Source organism: Muscardinus avellanarius, assembly GCF_963383645.1.
Source record: "Muscardinus avellanarius genome assembly, chromosome: 21".
Lineage (NCBI taxonomy): Eukaryota > Metazoa > Chordata > Mammalia > Rodentia > Gliridae > Muscardinus > Muscardinus avellanarius.
The window spans coordinates 6,724,347-6,751,222 of record NC_137807.1 but is presented as its reverse complement, the minus strand read 5'-3'; the positions used below and the strand labels follow the sequence as shown (position 1 = coordinate 6,751,222).

General features: G+C 47.1%; 1 protein-coding gene across 1 annotated transcript in view; it reads left to right on the top strand.

The window, feature by feature from the left end:
* GOLGA3 (golgin A3) overlaps window positions 1-26,236 on the top strand; it is a gene marked incomplete at both ends in the record, with an annotated part of 45,207 nt that extends 18,971 nt beyond the window's left edge. Inside the window, 17 exon segments of the mRNA XM_080717609.1 lie at window positions 145-347; window positions 3,004-3,141; window positions 4,830-4,991; window positions 5,342-5,710; window positions 8,054-8,131; window positions 8,948-9,220; window positions 10,351-10,436; window positions 11,869-12,085; window positions 15,656-15,799; window positions 16,669-16,866; window positions 17,707-17,823; window positions 19,738-19,877; window positions 21,235-21,367; window positions 22,085-22,207; window positions 23,170-23,331; window positions 25,361-25,524; window positions 26,065-26,236. Coding sequence (XP_080573735.1) covers window positions 145-347; window positions 3,004-3,141; window positions 4,830-4,991; window positions 5,342-5,710; window positions 8,054-8,131; window positions 8,948-9,220; window positions 10,351-10,436; window positions 11,869-12,085; window positions 15,656-15,799; window positions 16,669-16,866; window positions 17,707-17,823; window positions 19,738-19,877; window positions 21,235-21,367; window positions 22,085-22,207; window positions 23,170-23,331; window positions 25,361-25,524; window positions 26,065-26,236 — 2,879 coding nt within the window.
* Window positions 26,237-26,876: the final 640 nt, after the last annotated feature.

The following is a 26,876-nucleotide window of genomic DNA, read 5'->3' as shown; positions in this document are numbered from 1 at the left end:
CTGATACATACCTACTGAGGGTAGCAATATTGACTACTTACTGCTCCCTGCAGAGCCTGCCTTTGTCAAATGTCCATGTAGAGCTAGCTGCTGGCTGCTGTTGGTGCTCGTAGGTCTGAGCTGGCTGTGCTTGATCTCTTTCAGTGCACGACCTTCGGCAGCAGATGGCAGCTCTGCAGAGCCAGCTACAACAAGTGCAGCTGGAGCGCACAACGCTGACCAGCAAGCTGCAGGCCTCACAGGCTGAAATCACATCTCTGCAGCAGGCCCGGCAGTGGTACCAGCAGCAGCTGGCCCTGGCTCAGGAGGCTCGGGTCAGGCTGCAGGGTGAGGTGGCCCATATCCAGGTATGGCCCAGGTACCCACTCAGAGACAGGCATATGGCCCATACACATTTCCTATTTGCTTGTGGAAGATTGTTTTCCCCTAAATTAAAGTTATGTTTCTGTTTTTAGATTTCATGGCTTTTTTTTTTTTTAAGTCTGCTAATTTAGCCCACCCCTCCTTTGAGGGGGCCTCCTCTCCTATGACCTTCTGGCACAGGAGACTTCCACCTTCTCCTTGAGCCTTTCATTCTAATATGCCCACTCCGGGACATCCCACACTCCTGACTATAATCAGTCTTATCTTTCCTTCAAAGGGTGACTCTGCCCTCAAAACCATGTCTGTGGTCTTGGGGGCTCCACCTGGCCCCCCGGTTCAAGCTCCCTCTCCCTGTCACTCTCCATTGGCATGGAGTGCAGCAGGTGTTCTTCCTGGGCAGAGCTTCACCTTGCTCTGGCTGCTTGGACTCGGGGATATTAGTCACCAAATCTTTCCCATGTGGATGCTTGTCTTGTAGGGAACACTTATCGCTTTCTTGTCTACTTTGTTAGTAGATGCAGTGCATATCAGTTATTGATTCTGCATGTATAGGAGCATGTGTGTGCCATGTGTCCTTCAGCTGAAGTTAAACTGGTATGTGTGCTTTAGCATGAGGTCTGTCCCTCATCCTCACACAGGAGGAATAGGTAGGTTGCTGGGACGCATTAGGCTCTGACACGCAGTGTCTAGGTTGATTAGGGTGCTGATGAAAACCTTTGGAAAATTTAGTCACGGCCTTTATTTTTTTCAAGATAAAATATTGTAGATTTATTAACTTTATTTTTCAAATAGGGAATGTAAAATAACGCCACCAATTTTTTTTTCTTTTTTTTGTGGTACTAGGAATTGAACCCAAGGGCATTCTACCTCTGAGCTGCACCCCCAGGCCTGTGTTTAAAAAAAAAAAAATTTTTTTTTTAAACAGTCTCACTAGGTTAATGAGAGTCTCAACTACTTGCTGAGGCTAGCCTCAAACCTGTAATCCTTCTATCTCAGCCTCCCAAGTATTGAGATTACAAGAGTGTGCCACCACACCCAGCTCCTTTTCTTCATTAATCTTGCATTTACAAATACACAAAATAAAATTTTTCCTAAATTTATATTGCACTTTTTTTTAACAAGATCTCAATTAGCTATGGTGGCACATGCTTGTAATCCCATTGAGACCAATAGAATGCCCCTGGATTCAGTCCCCAGACACACACACACACACACACACACACACACACACACACACACTGCCACCACCACCACGACACCACACAAACTCTCCCAAGGGTCTTACGAGGCTGTAGAGGGCTTTGCTAAATTCTTGAGGTTAGCTGAAAACCTGTGATCCTCATCTTAGCCTCCCAAGTACTAGGATTATTAGGATTACAGGCATCCACCACTATGCCTAGCTTATATGATACATTTTTAGACTAAAGGATCATACAGAAAAGCACTTGCTGTACATGCAGTGTACTTGAACACAGTCATTGTACCAGTTCTTTGTGTGTGCCAGGGATTGATTCTAGGCCCTTATGCCAGCACTCTGTTACTGAGCTAACCCCCAGTCTTTTTCATTTTTTCATGTTGAAACAGGGTCTCACTGAGTTACTGAGGGCCTCAAACTTGGGGTCCTCCTGTCTGAGCCTCTCTTGTACTGGAATTGGAGGTGTGTGCCACCAAATCCAGTTCCTTTTTATTTTATCTTGAGACAGGGTCTCACTGAGTGGCCCAGGCTGGCTTCAAACAAGATCCTCTTGTTTCAGCCTCTCAAATACATGAAATTAAAGATGTGTGCCACCCTGCCTTACTTGTTGTACAAATTGTTGTACTCTCCAAGCTACTATGCATGAATATAAGGCATGAAATATATAAAGATGCGATTGGCACTTTTAGACCCTTCTTGCTTCCCTCAGGTCCTCTGGTGCAGGTCTGATGTACTGTGTCAGGGTGTGCATGTCTGTCTGTCCTGAACGTCTCTCACTCTGCCCCCAGTAGCAGTTGGCAGTTTGGAAGATGGAGGGACAGTGTGTCTTCTTTCATTGTCTTTAAACTTGCCCTCAACAAATGCCATCCTCCCTTGTTCCAGCAGCTTCTCTTTCGCCCTGTGAACTGTCATTCTGTCACATCTTGCATCTTGTCAGTCCAGGATTGCCCACTGGGGCTAGACATGAGGTAGGGGAGGTTAGTCACGGGTTCAGTACCCCTTTAGGTCTTCTGTTCTTTCTTGTTCTTCTCACTTCGGAGGCTGTGGCACTGGGCTCCTTTTTTGAGATAGAGTAGGCCTTGAGTATTCTTGAGTATTCCCGGTCCCCATGAGGGTTCAGCTGGGCTTCTCAGTGCAGGTGACCTGCTTACTATGGGCTCAGAGGTACAGCTTTGCTGGAAATGCCTATGTAGGCCCAGCCTGCAGTCTATGGTGACCTAATTTCTGGGTGGCTGGCTTACCTGCTTAGGCATGAAGAATGCAGATGGCCCAGCCTTTGAGGTGGAATGATCTGTGTTGGGCAGTGGGTCGTGCTTCTAGGGATGTTGAGGGGGCAGCCAGTGGCTATCGGTGGGCAGGGCATCTCCCCCTTGAGGTTCAGGATGTCTGGTCTGTACTTGCGCCTAACTCTAACAGCTTTTTACCTTGAGTGTTTCTCTTTGAAGGTTGGACAGATGACCCAGGCCGGCCTGCTGGAGCACTTGAAGCTTGAGAACGTGTCCCTGTCTCACCAGCTGACAGAGACACAGCATAGATCCATCAAGGAGAAAGAGCGCATCGCCGTGCAACTCCAGAGCATTGAGGTAAGGCTCTAGCTGGTGGCATGGTGCCACCTGTTATTTGGCTCGGGTCATGTCGGCAGGTGTAAGAAAATATACATGCATGTCGTGAAAAACATAACACGTGATAAACATAAGCATGAATGTATCTTATCAATAATATGTGCATACATATACATATTCATAGTTTTTGAACATACACAATAATCAAAAGTTTTTTTTTTGTATTTTTTTTTTTTGTTTGTTTGTTTGGTGGTACTGGGGTTTCTGGAAACCCTTCTACCTCCGGGCTACACTCCCAGACCTATTTTATATTTTTATTTGAAACAGGGTCTTTTAAGCCTGCAAGGCTGGCTTCGAACCTGTGCGATCCTCCCGTCTCTGCCTCCCAAGCACGGGGATTACAAGCATGTGCCACCATGCTTGGCCAAAAGAATATTTTAAAGTATTCTTTTGAATAGCAGACTGACATCATAGCTGGTCAGGGTTTTGGGATCCCAGCCTTTGCCTGCTTCTGAGTGTCAGCAAGAAGCACTTTGAGCCTTTTCTTCTAATCTCTACCTTAGGCCTGGGTTCTCTCCATTTGGCAGCAGAGCTGGGCTCAGATGGAGTATGCAGCTTGTCTCATTTCTCCTGCTGTTACTCTGCTCTGTTCTTTTTCCGTATGGGTCACAAGGCCATTTTCCTCTGTGAACCATGCCATGTCAACCTTAAAGATCAAGGGCTCAGCGTAAAAGAACTGAAACCGATCTTAGTTGTGAACTTTTCCCTTAACATGTGTACCAAGTTGTCAGGTCTTGTCCATACAGTCAAAGTGTAAGGAATGCCATATTTGACTCCATAGTCCCTGGGTGACTTGCTTTGTTTTACCATGTAGTGACAGTCTTCTCAAAGAGAACATTCTGTGTCCTGCACTGCAGAAAGGGCTATGCTACCAACACCCAGGGAGACTCACGCATCACTTGATTTTGGTTCTGCCTTGCCTTGCCTCTCCTTTCTTGTTGGGGACTTTCTGTATTGCTCAGGCTAGTCTGAAACTCTTGGGCTCAAGTGATCCTCCTGCTTCAGCCTCCTGAGTGGCTGGAGATGGTGCCACCATCATACCCACTGAGGATCAAAGGTTCAGGGCCATCTTCAAGAACTTAGCAATTTAGCAAGATCTCATTTCAAAATAAAAGATGAATGAGCCAGGCATGGTGGCACACACCTGTTATCCCAGCCCTTGGGAAACTGAGGCAGGAGGATTGCTGATTTGAGTACAGCCTGGGAAATTTAGTAAGACTCTCAGCAACTTAGCCAGACCCTGTTTCAAAACAAAAAATAAAAAGGGCTGGGAGTGAAGGTTAGAGGTAGAATGCCCCTGGGTTCAATCCCCAGTACCAAATTAAATAAAAAAAAAAAAAAAAAAGAACTGGGGATAGATCAGTGGTCATATTTCCCTGGGTTTAATCCTTAGTACCAAACACACAGCAGAAAACTGGCTTATTTGTCCATCCATATCTATGGGCAGGCCTTGGCCAACTGGGATAGGAGTCCCCCAAGTGACCTGGCCTTTGCTTGTGAAAAGTGGACAGTGCACCAGCCCTGAAGACATGATGATGGTGTGAGTGAGGGGCCTCTGGTCTCTGATGGGGCAAGACATGAGCGTTTCAGTCCACTCTTGGTGACCAGGTTTCCCTGCTTTTTAAAGAGTAACTATTTCTTTGGTGCAGGCTGACATGTTGGATCAAGAAGCAGCCTTTATGCAGATTCGGGAGGCGAAAACTATGGTGGAAGAAGACCTCCAGAGAAAGCTTGAAGAGTTTGAAGGCGAGCGGGAGCAGCTGCAGAAGGTGGCAGATGCAGCAGCATCCCTGGAGCAACAGTTGGAGCAGGCAAGTAGAGGCGGCCGCCCTGAGCCCTGTGCTTACAGAGGCTTCCTGCAGGCACAGCCCCACCTTTTATGCAAGTCCAGGCCTGCACACTATGTGGTGACCTCTGGTGTCCCATCAGCAGCGCAGGTTTGTTTTGGGCTTTCTATTGGATGCCAGTGAAGGCCCATCATCAGATCAAAACTGCTGCCTGCTTGGTCACAGTGTGATTGCTGTACATGTTCTTCTGCATTAGAATTTTGCATAAAAAAGACTGAGGAGTCCCATCAAAATTATTTAAGTCTTGAATAGGAAAAGAGTATAAATTCATGGAGCAGTGTTAAGATCACACTGAACTGGCCATGTGTTTCTAGGTGAGGCTGACGCTGCACCAGCGGGACCAGCAGCTTGCAGCTTTGCAGCAGGAACACCTGGACCTGGTGAAGCAGCTTACCACAACACAGGAGGCTCTACAGGCCAGGGGTCAGGCCCTGGATGACCTGCAAACACACCACGAGGAGCTGCAGGCGAGGCTGGAGGAGCTGCAGGGAGAGGCTGCCTCCAGAGACGACATGATCCGCTTCTTGCAAAATGAGAAGATTGTCCTGGAGGTGGCTCTGCAAGCAGCCAGGAGTGGCCAGGAGGACCTAGATAGAGGAGCCAGGCGCTTGGAAGAAGGAACCGAAGAGACATCAGGACTCTTGGAGCAGTTGAGACAAGAGTTAGCCATCAAGTCCAGCCAGGTACTTCTGCTCTCATGTCGTGAACCAGTCTTGGTCCTTCTTTGGAGGCACTCTTGTAAGCTCTTTTGTAGGTAGGGATCCCAGCAACTTGTGCTGTGCCTTGGTCTTCCGTTAGCTACTAGATATATAGAAATCAGAACTGGGAAGCTAAGTTTCTTTTGGGGCTTTTGAATGTTATCTGCCAAGAAACAACATTTTGTCTGGTGAGGATGTGGACCTTTGCTTGAGAAGCTACAGGAGGAGACAGTGTGTTGGTCAGGGGTGATACCTCTGAACATCGTCCTGGTCTGTGGTCCACGTAGGGGTCCAGGTGAGGGTGAGCACAGCCTGGTCAACAAAGCATATTTGGGGACATCAGTGTGATGGCGCATGCTATGGGCAGGCATAGCAAACAGAAACATAGACAGCTGGACGTGGTGGTGCCTGCTTGTAATCCTTGCGCTTGGGAGGATGAGACAGGAGGATCACATAGGTTTGAAGCCAGCCTCAGCTACTTAGTGAGGCTCTCAGCAACTTAGTGAGATCCTGTTTCCAAATAAAATATAAAATAAGTCTGGGAGTAGAGCCCAGAGGTAGAAAGCCTGTGGGTTCCACCCCCAGTACCACCAAAGAGAGAGAGAGAGAGAGAGAGAGAGAGAGAGAGAGAGAGAGAGAGAGAGAGAGAGTGTGTGTGTGTGTGTGTGTGTGTGTGTGTGTCAATGAAGAAGGGTATGCAGAAAGTGGGATTGGAATTAGGGAATAATTTTTTCTTATTGCTCTGCAAGGGTGGAGGGCAAGAGATAATTACTGGTCTGTTTCCCTTGTGGGTGTTAGTTTAGAGGTACCATCAGAATTCTTTTTTGGTTGTTTTGTTTTTGTGGCACTAGGGATTGAACCTAGGGCCTTTCTGGTTCTGAGCTACACTCCTAGCCCTTTTTATGTCTGTGATTTGAAATAGGGTCTCTTCAGGTTGTTGCAAATCTCAGTATGTTGCTGAGGCTGTCCTTGAACCTGGCCTGCCCAGGTGCTGGCCACCCTACCTAGCTTTTTAGAATATGCAAAATAACAAGTGTTTTCAAAACAAAAGATTAAGAAGCCTATGTGGTGGAGCACAATTGTAATCCCAACATTAGGAGGCTGAGACAGGAGGACCATGGTCATAACCAGCTTCAGCTAGGCCCTTTGCAATTCAGTGAGACCCTGTTTCAAAATAAAGAATAAAAAATAGGGATAGGAGTGTATCTCAGAGTTAAAATGCACCTGGCTTCTATCCTCAATACTGCAAAATACATACATACATACATACATACATACATACATACATACATGGCTAGGATGTAGCTCGGAGGTAAAATACCCCTGGGTTCAATCAACACAAAAGAATAGCCTGAGAGGATGAGTGATGTGGTTGCCCTGATCCTTCCTGGGAAGGCTCCTGAAGGCAAAGCTTAGAACCACCTCTCTGTGGCATGAAAGAGGGCTCATTTCCTGAGTGTGCTGAAGTGGTCATTAGGGCTTGTGTGAAACTTAGAGGAGAGATAACACAAACATAGGGAACCTTGGCCCTGAGCAAGCTCTGCCCCACCTCTGAGATGGTGACCCCAGGTGGACGCATTGGCCATTGTACTTCTAGGACGGCATCCCAGCTGGATGCACTGCAAGGTGAACATTCATGGTTGCACAGGCTCTTCTGTGGTCTCTGCTCCCGTGCCAGATGCTTTGAGAAGTTGACAGCATTCAAAAGAAGACACATGACACACTATGTGTGTTTTGGTTGAGGTGGAGATTGGTAGTGGAGCATTTGCCCGGCATGTGAGAGGCCCTGGATTAAATCCCCAGCTTTGCAAAAGAAGAGAGTCCCATTTTCTGTGTTTCTGAGTATGGGCATCCCGTGTGCAGATCTCACTCAGCTGGACTGAGGCCTATGACTGCTGTTCCCGTACTCCCAGGTGCAGGTGGGCTGCTCTCTTAGAGGTTTCAGGTAGCCGGGATGTCAGGCCTATGGGCCTTCCCAACAACCTGCCTGCCCCTATTTTTGTTAAATGCAGGTTCATTGGAACATAGCCCCATTCGTTCCTTTATGCACTGTCTGTGGCTGCTTCTCTCTGGCGTTCCAGGAAGGCCATGTGGACACCTGGCCTAGTGACTTTCTTGCCTGTTCCTTCTCTAACCCCCCTGCCCCTTACCTCATGTTCCTCCTTTTGAGTGGCAAGAAAGAGGGCTCAAGGGCCATGTCCTGCCTAAGCAGCCACTGGCCTGTGTGCAGTTGCACAGCTTCCTCTGAGGAGGGTTAACACTTAGGAAATGCCACTGGACACAGGCCTCCTGGATCTCTCAGGCCGTCTCTGCAAATCTGTCCCATAGGTGGAGCACCTGCAGCAGGAGACAGCCTCCCTGAAGAAGCAGACACAGAAGGTGAAGGAGCAGTTTCTTCAGCAGAAGGTGAGACACAGGTTCTCCTCACATGAGTCAAGTGTTGAGCACAGTTCTTGTGGTTTTCTTGCTTCAGTAGAACAGATCGTTTGGGAAGAAGGGAGCGTCCAGGTCCTCCCTTCCCTTTTTACCACAGGGATTGTGTGCTATCTTCCCTCCTCTGTTGTAATCTCTGGCAGGCCAACATGTGACTCCACAGTGTGGTGGACCCTGCAGCTCACTGCAGCACCTGTCAGGACACCTTTTGAGAACTGCTTGTGTTGTTTTTGTTACCACACAAATTGCATTTGCTCTATAAAGTATCTTTGAAAAATTTATACCATGGTCTAACATTAAAAGAAATCATGGTGTATTCAAAAGGTTTGGGCACAAATTCTGTGTTGGGGAGCTAGCATCTCCTGCCAAGAGTGGCTCGGTCCCCACACTTTTCTGCAAAGGACTAGTCAGATGCCTTTGTGGGGTCTGAGAGAGGAGGACCCCTCACGCAATGCCACAGTGGTGTTTTGACTTATTGCTAAGGTAGACACAAGGGATCACCTGTTAGAGCCAAGCAGCCCAACTGAAAGGAGAGAAGCTTGACAGGTTCTGCAGCATAACCTTGCTGACCAGGAGGCCTGTGGGATGCTCCCACATCACCCAGACCTGCAAGGCTGGGCATCATCTGGTGCACAAATGACAGTACTGACAGATCTGAGATCTGATGAAGCTTCTTGTCTTTAGCTCAGACAAGTTGTGGCCTGACTAAATGGTAAGTGTTTTGCTCAAGCCAACTTGACCACTCTAGGTGAACCTACCTGGCTGCCATATAGCTGCATCTATCTGCAGGTGATGGTGGAGGCCTACCGGCGGGATGCCACCTCCAAAGACCAGCTCATCAGCGAACTGAAAGCCACCAAGAAGCGGCTGGACTCAGAGATGAAGGAGCTGAGGCAAGAGCTCATTCAGCTGCGTGGGGAAAAGAAAGCCGTGGAGGTGGAACACTCACGCTTGCACAAGGAGGTGTCCCTGGTCCGCCAGCAGATGGATGATCTCGAGGGGCATCTCCAGTCAGTGCAGAAAGAGCGAGATGAGATGGAGATGCACCTACAGGTCTGCAGAGTGCACCAAGTTGCTTCTGTTGAGTTGTGAAAGTCCTACTCTATGTGCTTGGGGGCATATTATGTATTGAGTGGGGCAAAGGCACTGGCTGTGTTTTGAAGAACAGTCTACAGACTGTTCTTGTCAGTCAGCAGTCCTTGCTAGTGTCCCAGTCAGCAGTCCTTGCTAGTGTCCCAGTAAGGCTCTCAGGTAAGTCCAGCTAAGGCCAGGCTGTGACGTTCCTTGAAAGGCTCAAGCAAGGCACTGGTGCACAAGCACCTGGAGGCACCACCTTTGTGATAGAATCTGGGAGCTAGCATTTGAGCTGAGAGCTGCACAAAGTCAGCACCAGGTAGAAAGATAGGCGTGTTGGAAGGCCCTGAGAGTGCCAGGCTGGAAACCAAAGGCAGGTTGTTTGACCATCCTGCAAGGTGAGTAGGTAGTGTGGACGCCCCATGGCTGTGCCGTCAGTGTCAGGAAGAGCAGGTGAGGAGGGGCCAGCCCAGGGTCTGGCATGAAGGGGAGGGACCACCACTGAGCAGGTCCCAGCAGAACATGTTCAATGTCCCGTTTATTTCTCCTGTTAACTGGTGTCTGGGAGACATAATCATCACACAGATAGGACCAAAAAGCCCAGCAAGAAAGCCAGGCGTGGTAATGCACACTTGTCATCCCAGCATTTGGGCGGCCTAACCAGGAGGATCGCGGTTTGCAGCCAGTCTCAGCTACTTAGGCCCTCTGTAACTCAGTAAGACCCTGTTTCAACATAAAGAATAAAAAATAGGAATAGGGGTGTAGTTTGGAGGTAGAATGCCCCTGGGTTCCATCCCTGTACCACAAAAAAACAAACAAACAAAAGTAAACAAACCAAAAAAACCCAGCAACAACAACAACAACCAGCAAGGTTATGGACAGGAGACCTTTTAACAACTATTTACAGTTGGTCCTGGATAGGATCCCTGGGAGCTCCAGGTAGGAGTACAAGGAAAGTGGTTTTCAAGTTAACCAGTAATTCCCCATTGTGCCTGTGATGCTCTGCACACAGCAGCCAGAAACCCTTGATCTCTGTGGAGTGTCATTTATCCACAGCAGACATCTGTAGCATGGCTTTGCATTTCTCACGTGCCTTGTTCTGTTTGAAGTCTTTGCAGTTCGATAAAGAGCAGATGATTGCTCTTACCGAGGCGAACGAGGAGCTAAAGAAACAAATAGAAGAGCTGCAGCAAGAGGCCAAGAAGTGAGTGCATACAGCATTGACTGCCCTGAGGTCAAATTGCAAGGGCTGGGGTGTGGCTCAAAGGTGGAGTGTCCCTGCCTTCCATCCCCAGTACCACACACACAAAAATGTTCCACCATGATTTGACAGTTGCTTATTTCCTCAAAATAATCCCAGAATTTAAAAGTTGATTTGCTTAGGCCAGGTGTGGTGGCGCACGCTTGTAATCCCAGTGCTTAGGAGGCTGAGACAGGAGGATCGCACAGGTTTGAAGCCAGCCTCAGCTACTTAGTGAGACCCTGTTTCCAAATAAAGTATAAAATAGGTCTGGGAGTATAGCCCGTAGGTAGAAAGCCCCTGGGTTCCATCCCTAGTACCACCAAAAAAAAAAAAAAAAAAAAAAAAAAAAGCTGAATTGCTTAAGTATCTTTTATTTATTTACTTATTTTGTTTTTGTTTTTGGTGGTATTGGGGTTCCTGGAAACCCTTCTACCTTTGGGCTACACTCCCAGACCTATTTTATACTTTTATTTTGAAACAGGGTCTCTTAAGCCAGTGAGGCTGGCTTCGAACCTGCACAATCCTCCTGTTTCCACTTCCCAAGCGTAGGGATTACACTTGTGCGCCACCACGCCCGGACTGCTTAAGTGTCTTTTAACAAATCCTCCCCTTTTAAACTAATTAATTAGTATTTTTGTGGTGCTAGGGATCAGACCCAGGGCTTTGTGCATACTAAGGAAGCACTCAGCCACTGAGCTGTATTGCAGCCTAAAATCTCACCTTTTGGTTTTATTTTTTTTAGGCTTTTTGTGCCACACACTGATGGCAACATCCTCTCAATCCTGGTCCCTTAGCAGGGATGACACTTTGGTATTCATTCTTTGCACCCTTTTATGTATGGACCTACACACAAGCCTCCCGGGCAAATTCGAAGTAGCCTTTGGGGGCCTTTTTCTCCTGTGGCATATCCCATGCTACTTATCTTTTATGGGCTGGTGATTTTTTCCACTAATCATTGAGTTTCTTGTTGATTTTCAGGAGCAATGTCCAGTATATTTCACTTAGGTAGGAGTAGTTTCCTCTGCCCTGCTCCTACCACAGTGGTTTTTAAAGAGCTCCAAGAGGAAGGCAGGTCTGATGGTAGGTGTGGCTCAGGTTCCTGGAGCTCTTGCTGCCTCTCAGACTTAGTGGGGGCACCTGCCACAGTCATTCCTTCTTAGAGCAGCCACATCACGACAGGTACATGTTTGCCAGGACCCCCCAGGGACAGCGAGGTTCTGGGAAGGTGAGTGTAGGTTGAGCTGAGGATGAGGAGCCTCTCCAGAGCCCAGGGTCTGAGCCACTGCCCAGCTCTGGAGGTGAACTGGGTACAGGACACTCACACTTAGTGTAGTGTGCCAGGACATGGGGGCGGCAGCATCGAAGGCTAACCCAGCTCTCTAATCCACATCAGGGCCATCACAGAACAGAAGCAGAAGATGAAACGGCTAGGCTCAGACCTGACCAGTGCCCAGAAGGAAATGAAATCCAAGCACAAGGCCTATGAGAATGCTGTGAGCATCCTCAGCCGCCGCCTGCAAGAGGCCCTGGCTGCCAGGGAGGCAGCGGATGCAGAGCTGAATCAGCTGAGAGCCCAAGGTGCCAGTGGAGGCGGTGACCCTGCCCTGCATGTAGGTAAACACTACATTGCTCCCATTCAGAGTCCTTGAGGACTCTTGAATTTAGGGAAGGGATGTTTTACAGTCAATTTCTCCCTCTAAAACCCTGTTCCCTGTCCTGGAGATTGAACCCAGGGACTTGTCACTGAGTTACATAAACTTCCAGCCTTTTATTTTTTTTTATTTTGAGACAGTCTTACTAAGTTGCCCAGGGTGACCTTGAACTTGAGGTTCTCCCTCCTCAGCCTCTCAAGGAGCTGGGATTACAGGCATGTGACTGTGTGCTCAGCTCTATAAGAGTTTATTTGTTCATTTATTCATTTGTAGTAATGGGGATGAAACCCAGAGACATTCTACATCCCCTGCCTTTATTTATTTATTTATTTATTTATTTATTTATTTATTTATTTATTTATTTATTTCAGTACCAGGGATAGAACCCAGGGGCATTGTACCTCCGAGCTACAACCCCCATCCCTGTTTTTTATGTCTTTTTTTAATTTTTGAAACAGGGTCTCACTGAGTTGCAAAGGGCCTCGCTAAATAGCTGAGGCTGTCCGCAAACCACAATCCTCTGGTTTCCGCCTCCCGAATGCTGGAATTTACAAGCATGTGCCACCATGCCCATTCCTTTTTTTTTTTTTTTTTTTTTTTTTCATTCTTTATCTTGAAACAAGGTCTCACTAAGTTGAAGAGGACCTCACTAAGTAGCTGAGGCTGTCTGAGCCTCCCAAGTACTGGGATTACAAGCATGCAGCACCATGCCCAGCAAAGTTATAAAGAAGGTAGCAGAACTTAAGTGTTTGGGCAACAGTTTTTTCTTTTTAGTATTAGGGATTGAACCCAGAGGCATTTTACCTCTGAGTTACACCTGCACACTCCCCCCCCCCAGACCTTTTTATTTTGAAACAGTGTCTAGTAAGTTACTAGATGTTGGCCTCAAACCTGCAGTCTTTTTTTGTCTTAGCCTCCCAAGTACTGCCTACATTTTTCTAAAAATATATTGCTGAGCCAGGCATGGTGCTCCGTATGCCTATAATCCCAGCTACTCAGGATGGCAAGTTCAAGGCCAGCCTAGCACCTTAGTGACTTGTCTTAAAAAAGAAAAAGCTTGCCGGGTGTGGTGGCACACGCTTGTAATCCCCGTGCTTGGGAGGCAGAGACAGGAGGATCACGCAGGTTCAAAGCTAGCCTTGCAGATTTAAGAGACTTGGTTTCCAAATAAAATACAAAAAAAGAAAGAAAAAGTTTGCCATGGTGGCGATACTTGTAATCCCAGTTCTTGAGAGGCTGAGATAGGAGGATCACAGGTTCAAGGCCAGCCTCAGCAATTTAGTGAGACTCTATATCAAAATAAAAATTAAAAAGGGCTGGGGGTGTAGCTTGAAGGAAGAATGCCCCTGGCTTTAAGCCCTAGAACCAATAAAATACTTCAGGTGCCATTATGCATTTTCATTGACTTGGTATTTATCTCATGTAGCCCCTATAAAGCATGTGCACTCTTGTGTGAACTGAATTTTTGTCTAGGAGGGTCGTTGGTGTGGAGGAAGTGGACCGTGGGCTGTGAGCTGGCGGCTGTTCCTGTCTCCGCTCTAGTCTTCCCTGCATAGCCCTGGTGTTGGGGTGGGGTGGGGAGGCATGGATGGCAGGCGCGTGGTAGGTTCACCTGCTGAGAGGACACAGTGAGGGTGTGAGGGCCAAGGAGAGCTTTTAGGGGTGTCAGTGTTGGAAGCAGTCTGGAATGGACTAGAAGCATTGGAAGGACAAGCAGGGCCACCTGGTAGAAGGCTTCCGGGATGCAGCTGGTGGGGATGTCATCTTGGCTTGCCTGTGTGGAGAACAGGCCCTGTCACTACCCTATTCTGGGACGCTGGCAGGCAGTGGTGTGGACAGTGAGGTGGGAGATCCTGTGACGGAGGCTGGGTGGATTTTGCCTCAGTAGCTGAGAGGTGATGAGACCAGGATGAGGTCAGCAGGTGGGAAACAGGCTGCTGAGGGCCACTCTGAGGAGCAGCAATGGCTGGTTTGAGATTGAGGGATGCACTACTGTATGGGTGGTTTGAGAAATATTGGGGCTCAAGATTTAGGTGGGGCATGGGAGGGTGGAGAAAGAGAAGACGTCAGAGCGATGCTGGGCTGGACTCAGGTGTGGGGAAGTTACAAACTGCTTTGAATACTCTAGGACCAGTAGGAGTGCTACGTCTTGGGGAAGATGGAGGCTCTGGGGTCACAGGGGCAGCTGGTTCTTACCAGGGCTGCCTGGCTCCCCATGACCAACCTCCCATATCCTCTACAGCTTTAAATAATTTCTTTCACTTGCACTAGTAGGTATTCATTCTACCTGAATCTCTTGTTTATGTAGGGTTTACGTAGTTATGCCATAGCATGATACTTTCCTGTCCAGTAGAGTAAATATTCCTCCCTGAGGGATGTCTGTTTGCATGTTTCTTCTCCTTTAAAATGTTTCTTTTTTTAGTCCTTTGGGGGTCCCTTGGTGAGGGCAGCAGGACATGAGGTGTTCTGAGGCCTGCGGCTGTGCTCAGAATACGACTCATCCATTGGTGCTCTCAGTTGTTAGATTTTGTACCTTTTGGTCCTCAGTCAAATGAAGCCAGAGCCCGACGGACAGGCACACGCCTGTAATCCCAGCAAGTTGGGAGGTTGAGGCAGGAGGATCGCTAGTTCAAGCCCATCTTGGGAAACTTAATGAGACCCTGTCTCAAAGTAAAGCATAAAAAGTGTCAAGATGTAGTTCAGTGGTTGAGCACTTGCCTAGCAAGCTTAAGGCCCTGGGTTTGATCCCAGAACCACCAAAAAAAAAAAAAAAAAAAACCAAACAAAAAAATGAAGCCAATACAGGGGCAAGAACAGCACCTCCTGTGCACTGCCTAGGAGAGTGGCGCTAGCAAGGGCTCAGAGCAGGGCTTGGTACCATGGTAGTCACAAGCATGTGTGTAAGATGTGTGTGCATCATGTGTGATATGTAAGCATACATGTGAGTGCCGTGTGCACACGTGAGCACATTTGGGGTATAAGTATTGGATGTATGTGTGAGCATGTGTGCCTACATGTAGAATCGTGTACATGTGGTTGCCTGCACGTGTGGTATGTTTCAGTCTTTACTGCAGGTCTGGCCTTTTCTGTATTTTCAAAGTATTTAAGTCAGAGCCAGGCGTGGTGGCGCACGCTTGTAATCCCAGCATTTGGGGGGCTGAGACAGGACGATCCGGGTTTGCGGACAGCCTCAGATACTTGGTGAGATCCTTTGCAACTCAGTGAGACCCTGTTCCAAGGTAAAGAATAAAAAATAGGGCTGGGGGTGTAGCTTGGAGGTAGAATGGCCCTGGTTCCATCCTCAGTACTGCCCAAAAAAAAGTATTTACCTCAAAGTTTACTTTGTTGTAATGGTGTGGTGGTAGTGTGTGTTCCACGGTTAATGACTTCAAATCATGTCTGGAAGTGGAAGTATGATAAGAATGGAATCAGGAATGTGGCCATACAGCTTCATGTCAGGATGTTCTGTGGGAGGAGAGGGGCAAGCACGTGCCACCAACCAATGACCAAATATGCTATGACTGTTAGGAGAAGATCCGGGCCCTGGAGGTGGAACTGCAGGGCGTTGGCCACAGCAAGATGCTGCTGGAGAAGGAGCTGCAAGAGGTGATTGCCATGACTACCCAGGAGCTAGAGGAATCCCGGGAGAAGGTGCTGGAACTGGAGGATGAGGTAAGATTGTACACCACCAGGCACAGAGCTGTGGTTCTAGTTGGCACTGTAGCTTGGCACTTGAACACCTTCTGATCTAAGATGGGGCAGACTGTTAGCATTCTGGTGAGGGTGATGACATTTGCAGTCATTAGCAGTCCAGTAGGATGGTCACTGGGATTCATCCTGGTAACCTTCCCTATTCAGAATGCTATTCTTGCAAATAAGAAATCCAACTTAGCTGGGTGTGGTGGTGCAAGTTTGTAATCTCAGCATTCGGGAGGCTGAGACCAGAGGATCGCGGTTTGTGAACAGCCTTAGCTACTTAGTGAGTTCCTCTGCAACTTAGTGAGATCCTGTTTCAAAATAAAAAATACAAATAGGGCAGGGGGTGTACCTCAGAGTTCGGGGGAAAAAGAAAATTCAACTCAAACCTTCCAAAGAACTCAAGACTCAGAGACAGATAATGTTTCTAGCTTTGGGTGGTGATAGCTACAATTGGGTGCTATCACCAAGGGCTCTTGCCACTGAACCCCAGGCCACTTTACTGCCCTCAAAACACAAGGCCCCAGGGGGCTGTCAGTCACTGGAGCTTGCTGCTTTGTTCTCCATCTTTGTCCTGCTCGCAAATGTGTATCGCTGAAATCAGCCCAGTTCCGTGCCCACCTGCTGAGTGCCACGTTCTGATCACGAGCTGCTCCTAGAAGCAATTCCTTTGAAGCCTGTGGTTCCAGGAAGAGTAGCTTGCCACACTGCTGGGCCTCAGGATAAGGACAGGGCAGCTGATTTATTACTGGTCATTCTTGTTGGAATTGTCTTCCTGTTGCTAGTGAGTGCATGATTCCACCAGCAGAGTTTGTCAGTTCAGAGCTATTTCAATATGTTTTCAGCTACAAGAGTCCAGAGGCTTCAGAAAGAAGATAAAGCGTCTGGAAGAGTCGAATAAGAAGCTGGCTCTCGAGTTAGAGCATGAGAGAGGGAAGCTCACCGGCCTTGGGCAGTCCAATGCAGCTCTGCGGGAACACAACAGCATCTTAGAGACGGCTCTAGCCAAAAGGGAGGCAGATCTGGTCCAGCTGAATCTCCAGGTATAGACACTCCCTTGCTGGACAGAGTGAGAGTCACTGAGTCCTACTTTCTGGATCATCATAACCCCCTTCCTGGTAGCCATGGCATCCCTACCTTAGAGAAGAGAAAATAGGCTCAGAAAATCTGATTTAATTCACAAGCATGAGGGGGCTGGGCTCTCTGCATGTAAAACCAGAGCTTCCATTAGTCTTGGACTCAGTGCTCCAAGTCCAGTAGTTCTTTATGCACATGATTCTTTCTGCTTGTTGGTGGGGCAGGTCAGATTGTCTTCTAGTTCTGGACAGAAGTTTGTGCATTGGTCATGTTACTTGAGTCCTCATGTGATTCAGAAGTAAGATTTGAGGGCTAGGACCTAACTACTGCTCTTAGCTCTTTAGGTTCTGCAGCTGCTCTGTGGATTAGGGGGGAGGCTGGATAGTTCAAGGAAGTTTTTCACAATGTCTGCCCAAAAGCTAATGTTTGTGCCTCTGCCCTTCAATTACATACTCTTTAGAGAGATTAATTTATATTTTGCTTGGTTCTAATCACCCCCATTCTCACTATGCTGCCTTACGTGAAGGCCTTTGTGATTGTAGTCCCTGGTATACACATGAGGTAGGTTTCTAGCCATGTTCTTAACATGGCCTTGAGACCCTACACCTCTCGGTCCAGACTAATGCTTTCGTAGCAGTGTTCTCAGAAACACTCTTCTTCTCTAACTCTTGCTCTCCCGTGTGGTGCACCTTGGTATGCGTGCCCATCCTGCTGGGTTCCCAGGTCGCACTGGGTACACTGGGCCCTGTGCTTTAGCCCAGTTCTGGAGGTGTCTCTCCTCATGCATCCTCCTCAATACAATCTAGGTGCAAGCAGTTTTGCAGCGCAAAGAAGAAGAGGATCGCCAGATGAAACAGCTTGTCCAGGCCTTACAAGCCTCATTAGAGAAAGAAAAGGTGGAAGTGAACAGCCTCAAGGAGCAGGTGTGTAGCCAGCATCTAGTATGTCTTAAGTTCCTGGGGCCCTGGAGGTGTTTTAGTGCCTGAAACCTGGGTGTCCTTCACATCAGAGATTCTCTTGCAGGATTTGCTACGGGGAAAAAGTGGCCATTGAAGTGTTGTGACAGGGGCTCAAAGGACCTGATATTGGTCAATAAAAGGTGGTGTCAGATTAAATGAACAATCATACTCAAGGGTCTGAGAGGAGTGGACCAAGCCGTGTGTATATGTGCACATTCGTCTTGGTTAGGGACAGATTGAGTTTAAAAAGCCATTGAGTTTAAAAAGCATACTTCCTGTTGATGCTAAGGAGCAGATAGGAAGTTGGCTGTGTATAATCTTTTCTCTTTGGGGAGCCTTCTTGTGGCTGGTTCATTCCATTCTCTAGGTGTTACCTCAGGTAAATCATCCCAGCAGACCACTGTGGTACTGGGGATGGAACTCAGGGGCATTCTATCTCTGAGCTACACCCCCAGCCCTGTTTTTATTCTTTATTTTGAAACGGTCTCATTGAGTTGCAAAGGGCTTCACTAAGTAGCTGAGACTGTCCTCAAACCGCGATCCTCCTGTCTTAGCCTCGCAAAAGCTGGGATGACAAGGTGCGCCACCATGCCCGGCTACATTATAAATATTTTTTATCAAACTTTAAATACAGTGCTTGCTATTGTAATTAGACTTTTAACCACAATATTTGAAAATGGAAATTTTTATACTGCTCTTGAGTATTTGTGCTTGTCTTGGAAACCTTGAGAGAGACTTGTTTGTTTGAAAAGAGTAAGATTTTAGGAAGAAGGCTGGCTACATCATAAGTTAATAAGCTGAGCATGCTGGCACATGCCTATAATCTCAATACTTGGGAGGCTGAGACAGAAGGATTGTAGATTCGAGGTCAGCCTCAGCAACTTAGGGAGGCCTTCAGTAACTGTGAGACTGAGCCTTAGTTTCAAAATAAAAAGTATGCTGGGCATGGTGGCGCATGCTTGTAATCCCAGCCCTTGAGAGGTGGAGACAGGAGGATCGTGCAGGTTCAAAGCCAGCCGTGCTAGCTTAAGAGACCCTGTTTCCAAATTTTTTTTAAAAGTATAAAATAGGTCTGGGAGTGTAGCCTGGAGGTAGAAGGGTTTCCAGGAACCCCAGTACACCCCTCCACACACACACACACACACACACACACACACACACACACAAAGAACAAAATAAAAAGTAAGATGGGTGTGGTGGTGCACGCTTGCCCCGTGCTTGGGAGGCTGAGACAGGAGGATCACACAGGTTCAAAGCCACTCCTAGTTTTTTAGAGAGGCTATCAGCAACTTAGTGAGACCCTGTTTCCAAATAAAATATAAAATAGGTCTGGGAGTATAGCCCGCAGATAGAAAGCCCCTGGGTTCTACTCCCAGTACCACCAAATAAGTAGGTAGGTAGGTAGGTAGGTAGGTAGGTAGATAGATAGATAGATAGATAGATAGATAGATAGATTAAAAGTAAAATAGGGAAGGGAGTTTAGCTCCAAGGTAGAATGTTCCTGGGTTCAATCACCAGTACCAAAAAAATTGGAATTTTTATTACCTTTAAGTGGTATGTTATTTTGATTGTTCTCAAAATAAGTGAACTGTAAATGAACCTAACTAGAAACATGAATGTATATTGTGAGAACCTAAAAACTAGTTGAAGAAATTTGTGTGTAGATTTGCTCATTTGACAGACCAGGAGCTATACGTCATTTGCTCACTACATGCTGAGCACTGTGGCAGGTGCTTTTGTGTTTATTGAGAACTTGATGGTTTGGGGAAGCAAAAGCATCAGTGGCCAGGACCTGAGTGGCTGGAAGGGCTTCTGCGCTGATGCGTGATGCATGGCGAAGTCCTTTTGTGTGACCTCAGCTTCTTTCCTCCCTTCTAGGTGGCTGCTGCCAGGGCAGAAGCCGGACATAACCGCCGCCACTTCAAGGCGGCTACCTTGGAGTTGAGTGAATTGAAGAAGGAGCTGCAGGCGAAGGAGCACCTGGCACAGACACTGCAAGCTGAGCTGGACGAGCTCCAGTGAGTGCTGGGGCCCGGAGCACAGGCTGTCCGGTCACAGTGGCCTTGGTGGCCTCGAGCCCTGTAGCACATCATGGGTCAGGTGGGGTTGTTAAGATCTTTCCCCATCTTTTTATATGGTACTAGGATTGAACCCAGGGGCGTTTTATTTCTGAGTCCCACTCCCAGCCCTTTTTATATTTTTTTGACATAGGGTCCTGCTGGGTTGCTGAGAGTCTTGCTAAGTTGCTGAGACTGATCTAGAGTCCGCTGTCTTTCTATCTCATCCTCCCAGGTACTGGGATCACAGGCATGCACCACCACACCAGGCGTCTCCCCATTGTTCAATTTACCTTCAACATGACAAGGGTCACCTGCCTTTTACCACATTGCTGAGCAATTTAGGGTAAATCAGAGAGGCAGAATTACCCAACTCCTGCTTCAGGGAATTCTAAGCCTGACTCCTGTCACCAGCCATTGCTCCTAGTCACCCTTTCTAGAGCAGGGGTCCATTGGGCACCACTGCCACGACTGTGTCCTGGGCATGGAGAGGTTCACTGTGCTCCACATCAATGCATCATTGAGTCGGAGAGACAGGTGGTCCAGCCTGGTCCCGCCAGGCCTAGGGCTGCACACACATCCACATCAGCAGCCCAGAGGCCTCTGCTCTGTGTGGTATCTGGGAGTAGTTGCTCAGCACCATAATATGAAGTGTGCGAGCCGGGTGTGGTGGCACACGCTTGTAATCCCAGCATTCAGGAGGCTGAGACTGGAGGATCAGAGGATCGTGGTTTGCCGACAGCCTCAGCTACTTAGTGAGGCCCTCTGCAACTCATTGAGACCCGGTTTCAAAATAAAGAATAAAGCCAGGCGTGGTGGCGCACGCTTGTAATCCCCGCGCTTGGGAGGTGGAGACAGGAGGATCGCACTGGTTCGGAGCCAGCCTTGCTGGCTTAAGAGACAGTTTCCAAATAAAAATATAAAAATATAAAAATAGGTCTGGGAGTGTAGCCCGGACGTAGAAGGGCCTCCAGGAACTTCAGTACCACCAAAAAAAGAAAAAAAAGAATAAAAAATAGGGCAGGGGCTGTAGCTCGGACGTAAAATGCCCCTGGATTCCATCCCCAGACCCGCAAAAAAAAAAAATAATAATAATAATAACAATAATAATAATAATAATATGAAGTGTGCGGACAAAACAGGTCTCTCAGAGTGCTTTGCAGGGTTGGCCAAGGGGAGCATTGTGTATACCTGTCACAGTCTGCAGGCTGTGGAGAAAATCCTGAGTCTCACCAGGATGACTTTGTTCCACACGTGTTAGGGCAAGAGGGCAAATTGGCAAGATGCTGTTATTTCATTCTCACCTTTTTTATTCCAGGATTCGAGAGGGGAAAAATTCCCAGGAAATAGCACAATTCCAGGCTGAGCTGGCAGAGACCCGAACTCGACTTCATCTCCTGCAGAAGCAGCTGGATGCTCAGCTGAGCCAGCAGCCATCTGAGAGCCAGGAGGTAACTGATGGGCCCTGCCCCTAAGACTTATTTGATAAGAGAAGAATTTTTATTTTTTTCTCTTCTTTTTTTTTTTTCTTTGTGTGTGTGTGTGTGTGTGTGTGTGTGTGTGTGTGTGGTGATGGAGCTTGAACTCAGGGACATTCTACCCCAAAGCTACATCCCCAGCCTGATTTTTTTATTTTTGTTCTTTATTTTGAAACAGAGTCTCACTAAGTTTTAAAGGACCTCACTAAGTAGCTGAAGCTGGCCACGAACCCAGATTTTCCTGTCTCAGCCTCCCAAGTACTGGGATTACAAGTGTGTGCTGCCACTCCCAGTTAAAAATTTTTCTTTTCTTTCTTTCTTTCTTTCTTTCTTTCTTTCTTTCTTTCTTTCTTTCTTTCTTTTGTGTGTGGGGTACTGGGGGTTGAACTCAGGGGCTTTTCAACCTCTGGGCTATACTCCCAGACCTATTTTATACTCTATTTGGAAACAGGCTCTCACACTAAGTTGCTGAGAGCCTCACTAAGTAGCTGGGGCTGGCTTCGAACCTGTGCGATCCTCCTGTCTCAGCCACCCAAGCGCTAGGATTATTAGCGTGCGGCACCACCCTCAGCAAATTTTTATTTTTTCTAAATATGATATTAAAAGATATACAGAAATACCATCAAGCCATTTTTCAGTATAAGAACGCCACTTAAATCTCTTGATCATAATACTTTTTCTTCCCTATAGGTGGAAAATCTCAAGTGGGAGATGGATCAGAAAGACCGAGAAATCCAGTCCTTAAAGCAGCAGTTGGACTTGACAGAGCAGCAGAGCAGGAAGGAGCTAGAAGGAACACAGCAGCTGTTGCAGGTACCTGTCTTGGGCTTTGGGTACTGTTGTCATGAGTACCTGTCTTGGGCTCTGGGGGCTGTTGTGGCTGCAGGCAGCACTCTATGAGTAAAACAGTTCCTGGCTACTGTACTGAATCATTGCCAAGCAGTGTATCATGGGCCCAACAAGGTTCTTGTTGAATTGGATGTTCCCACGCAATGTTTGAGAGTCTTAACTGGTCACCTGGTCAAGGGTATGCAGCCATCCCTCTTTTGAGTTGTGTAAAGTGTATCAGGATCAGGACTTCTTAAATACAGTGCATAGGAGATTGCTGTCAAGGAAGTGGCAGTATGTTTTCAACATCTGTGTAAAGACTCAGTGTGCAGAGTCCTCACTGCTGAGGAAGGGGTCAGGAACCTACCTGCTAGAATTTCTCATTGTAAATGAATGGTGGGAGTCACAGAGTTGATTTCTCTTATTTCTTAGGAACAGTTAGACTTATTCTAGGAGCTGACCTTGGGATTCACACCCATTCTGGAGATCAGTTGTGGAAGGCAGTCAGGTGAATGTTGCTGGGTCCCAGCAGAGGCTCCAGAGTTTGAATAAGATTGTTAAGGTTATAATTGTCACAAGATCCTTGACAACCTGCACAACTGGAGAGGAAACTGCTAAATTTGAAGAATGATATAATTCATGCCATAAAGAGTAGTCCTTCAAGCCTCGTGTGATGCACACACCTGAAATCCCAGTACTTGAGAGGCTGAGACAGAATGATTACAGGTTCAAGGACAGCCTTAGCAACTTAGACCCTGTTTCAAAATAAAAAATAAAATAGGACTGGAGGTGTACCTCAGGCAGAATGCCTCCGGGTTCAGCCTCTAGTACCATAAAACAAACCCAAAAAACAAAACAGATTAGTCTTTCAGAATTGGCAAACAAGCTAAGATCTTAGCATTATTAATTATCTTGAGCTTTTAAGAATCTGAATTCACTTTCTTTAGAACGTCAGGTCTGAGTTGGAGACTATGAGGGAAGACCTGTCCATGACCCAGAAGGATAAATTTGTGCTTCAAGCCAAAATGTCGGAACTGAAGAGCAACATGAAGACTCTGCTGCAGCAGAACCAGCAGCTCAGGATGGACCTTCGCCACCGTGTGGCCAAGGTGAGCTGTTCTGCAGTCAGCTCGCGTGCACTCTAGATTTGTTTAGGCAACAGGTTGGCTGATTTTCTGGTAATTCACACATACACAGCTGTATTTCACCAAGGTTGAGTCACTACAATGCAAAAATAAATGATAGTGTAAGCCAGGTTTGGTGGCACACGCTTGTAATCCCAGCATTTGGGAGGCTGAGACCAGAGGATCGTGGTTCACAGACAGCCTCAGCTACTTAGTGAGGCCCTCCGCAACTCAGAGACCCTGTTTCAAAATAAAGAATAAAAAGCAGGGTAGGGGGTGTAGCTCAGAGGTCAAATGCCCCTGGGTTCCATCCCCCAGACCCACCAAAAAAAAAATAAAAATGATAGTGGAGGATTCTGCTTGGACAATAAGCCAAATCCTTCATATGGGTGCTTTTTCCAGTGGAATATTTGCCTCTTTTCATAAATCCAAACACCATTTGGTGCTTGGGATGTAGCTCAGTGTCAGAGCACTTGCCTAGTACATTTGAAGTCTTGAGTTCAGTTCCTAGCACAACAAAAAAAAGAAGAAGAAGAGGAAGAAAAACCTGGATATAATGGCACACGCTATGATCCCAATACTTGGGAGTCTGAGACAGTAGGATCATGGGTGTAAGGCCAGCCTCAGGAATTTAGCAAGACTGTAGTTCAAAATAAAAAGGTCTAGTCACGCCAGGTGTGGTGGCACAGGCTTGTAATCCTAGCATTTGGGAGGCTGAGAATGGAGGATCACAGTTCATGGACAGCCTCAGGTACTTAATGAAGCTCTTTGCAATCTGAGATCCTGTTTCAAAATAAAGAATAAAAAACAGGGCTGGGTGTGTAGCTCGGAAGTAGACTGCCCCTGGGCTCCATGACAAGTGACACAAAACAAAACAAAAATAGCCAGGTGTTCTGGTACATGCCTTTAATTTCAGTACTTTGGAAGGCTGAAACAGGATTGCAGGTTCAAGGACAGCCTCAACAAGAGGACACTCTTACCAACCTAGCAAGACCTTGTTTCAAAGTAAAAATAAGCTGGATGTGGTAGCGCATACTTGAAATCCTAGTCCTTGGTAGGCTGAGACAGGAGGATTGCAGGCTCATAACCAGCCTCAGCTACTTGGTGAGGCCCTCAGCTACTTAGGCTTTCTGCAACTTAGACCTTATTCTTATTCAAAAATAAAGAATTAAAAAAGGGCTGATGGTATAGCTCAGTTAGAATGCCCCCTGTATTCATTCCACAGTACCAAGTACCATTTTGTTTAAGTATGCTTTGTGAGCCAAGTGAGAGAATAGTTTGAGATTGACCAGCCCTGCTGCATTCCTTCAATGGGAGCCATCAGGCTGCTCACGCCCCATGCTACTGTGCCAGCTCTGCTCAACTGTTGGCATAGCCGGCAGATTTTCTATACAGTCTCCTTAAATATTCTCAAAGAGCTGTAATCCCAGTACTTGGGAGGTTGAGACAGGAGGACCGCAGGTTCAAGGCATCATCACCAACACAGGAGGCTCTCGGCAATGTAGTGTCATCCTGTTTCCAAACCCTTCTCAGTTCAACCCCCAATAACAACAACAACAAAACTATTGTCAAAAAAGCAGTTGCAAAGAATCTATTTCAGAATTAGAGGTTTAGTTAACATCATTTGCTGTCTTCAGAAAAGTTTTATGTTTAGAGAAAGGACTCCAGTGAGTTAGAAAATGTGTTTAATCTCTTGGGCAAGCTCAGAGTTCAAGGACAGGCTTCTGGGCAGCTCCTGAGTGAGGTTCTATTCTAGTATCCAGTTTCTAGGATCTAACGGTGCAAGCATAGGTTGTCTGTTCAGTTGTATAGGTGAAGAATGAAGAATGAAACTGTTGACCAGCCAACATTTCTCAAACCCTGTGATGTTTCATGCTAACAAAAGACAAGGACAATCTCCTTCCTGGTGTTCCTCATTACATGCAGAGGGCGAAGGGTTATTGTCAGACTCAGGTTTTGATATGGAGGCTGGTGCAGGGACTTGGAAAAGCTCACGATGTGTTTCTTTGAACAGAGGAAAGACCCAAAAAGTGAGACCAGCTCTTCCGGCCCTGCAACACCCATTAGGATCCCCGACTGCCCTGTGCCGGCCTCATTGTTAGAGGAGTTGCTGAGGCCTCCACCTGCCATCAGCAAGGAACCCCTCAAGAACCTGAACAGCTGTCTGCAGCAGCTCAAGTAGGTTCTATATTCTGTGTCCCATTTTGTTTAGCCTAGAAACAAGAGATCTGTTTAGCTTAGAGGAACCCTTCCTGTGGCTGGCATGGAGTTTCCTCATGAACCCCTAGAAGATGGAGGCCAGATGGTTTGCACCTGTTAGCTATGGCCTGAAGCCTCCCGTCTCAAGACAAGAGGCTGGTGACATAGAGCGCTGCCACGTGGGACCCCTGGTGAGTGGAGGTCACGTGGTGCTGGCCTTGGTGACATCTTCCACACAGCGACCTCGTCATTGGTAAAGTCCTGGTGGACAGGTCGTCAAGAGGCAGACACCTAAGCTGACCTCTTGGCTGGTTTCTGTACAGGATGATAAAGAATGCTGAGATCTCTGGCCTCTGTAACCTTGTGGTCTGTGATAGAGGTCTGCGGTCTCTGAGGCACCATAGACACAAGGAGCCTGCCACTATCATCTTAAGCCCATTGGAGGAGCCTGTGGCTTTTGGCTTCTGCCTGGCCCTCAAGTGACCCCAGGTTCTTCTCTGCTTTCTCTCATCTCTCCAGGCAGGAAATGGACAGTCTGCAGCGACAAATGGAGGAGCACACCATCACCGTGCATGAGTCTCTGTCCTCGTGGACTCAGGTGGAAGCCCCACCTGGAGAGCATGCAAACCCCACGGGAGACACCAGGCCGCATGATCAAAGCAGGGCTCCACAAGAAGGGCTGGACCAGTGACCGCACAGCCCTTATGCCAGGTGTCTGTGGCTGCTGAAGGAATGTTCTTGTACCTATATTATTTATTTGATTGTGTGTTCTACATTAAGTTTTGCTTTTGCCCTTAACAAAAAGTAAAAGAATGAGAGCCAAGGATTATAAAGTCATTTGAAATCACAACTAGCTTTTCCCATAAAATGACCAGATCTTAAAAACCTAGTTAAGTCTAGTGACAGATTTTTTTAATGTGTGTCTCGATGGGTTATTTGCAGGAGGCATCTTGGGAGTGCTGGCAGAAGCTGCTCTCTGAGGTTGATTCATGCCAGTGGCTGGTTCCTGGTGCTTGGACAGGTTGGGGTGCAGTTTCTCACTTTCCAGCTCTACTCAGTAAGAGCTTTACTTTCCTGCAGAGATTAAATTTTATTTGCACCTTTGGGGCTTTTTTCAATAACCAGTTGACCATAGGATGTATATATAAATATTGAAAGCTGTAATCTTCTAAAAGCATATTCATATATTATTTAAGAAGGACCTAATTGTCCTTTTATTGATTTCCATTTGAAAACTTGCTGTTGGAAAATACTGTGCATGTAGGATTTAGGGATGTCAGTCAAAAAGAGTATATTTTAAGAAATAGTTATTTTATTTACTCTACCTTCTA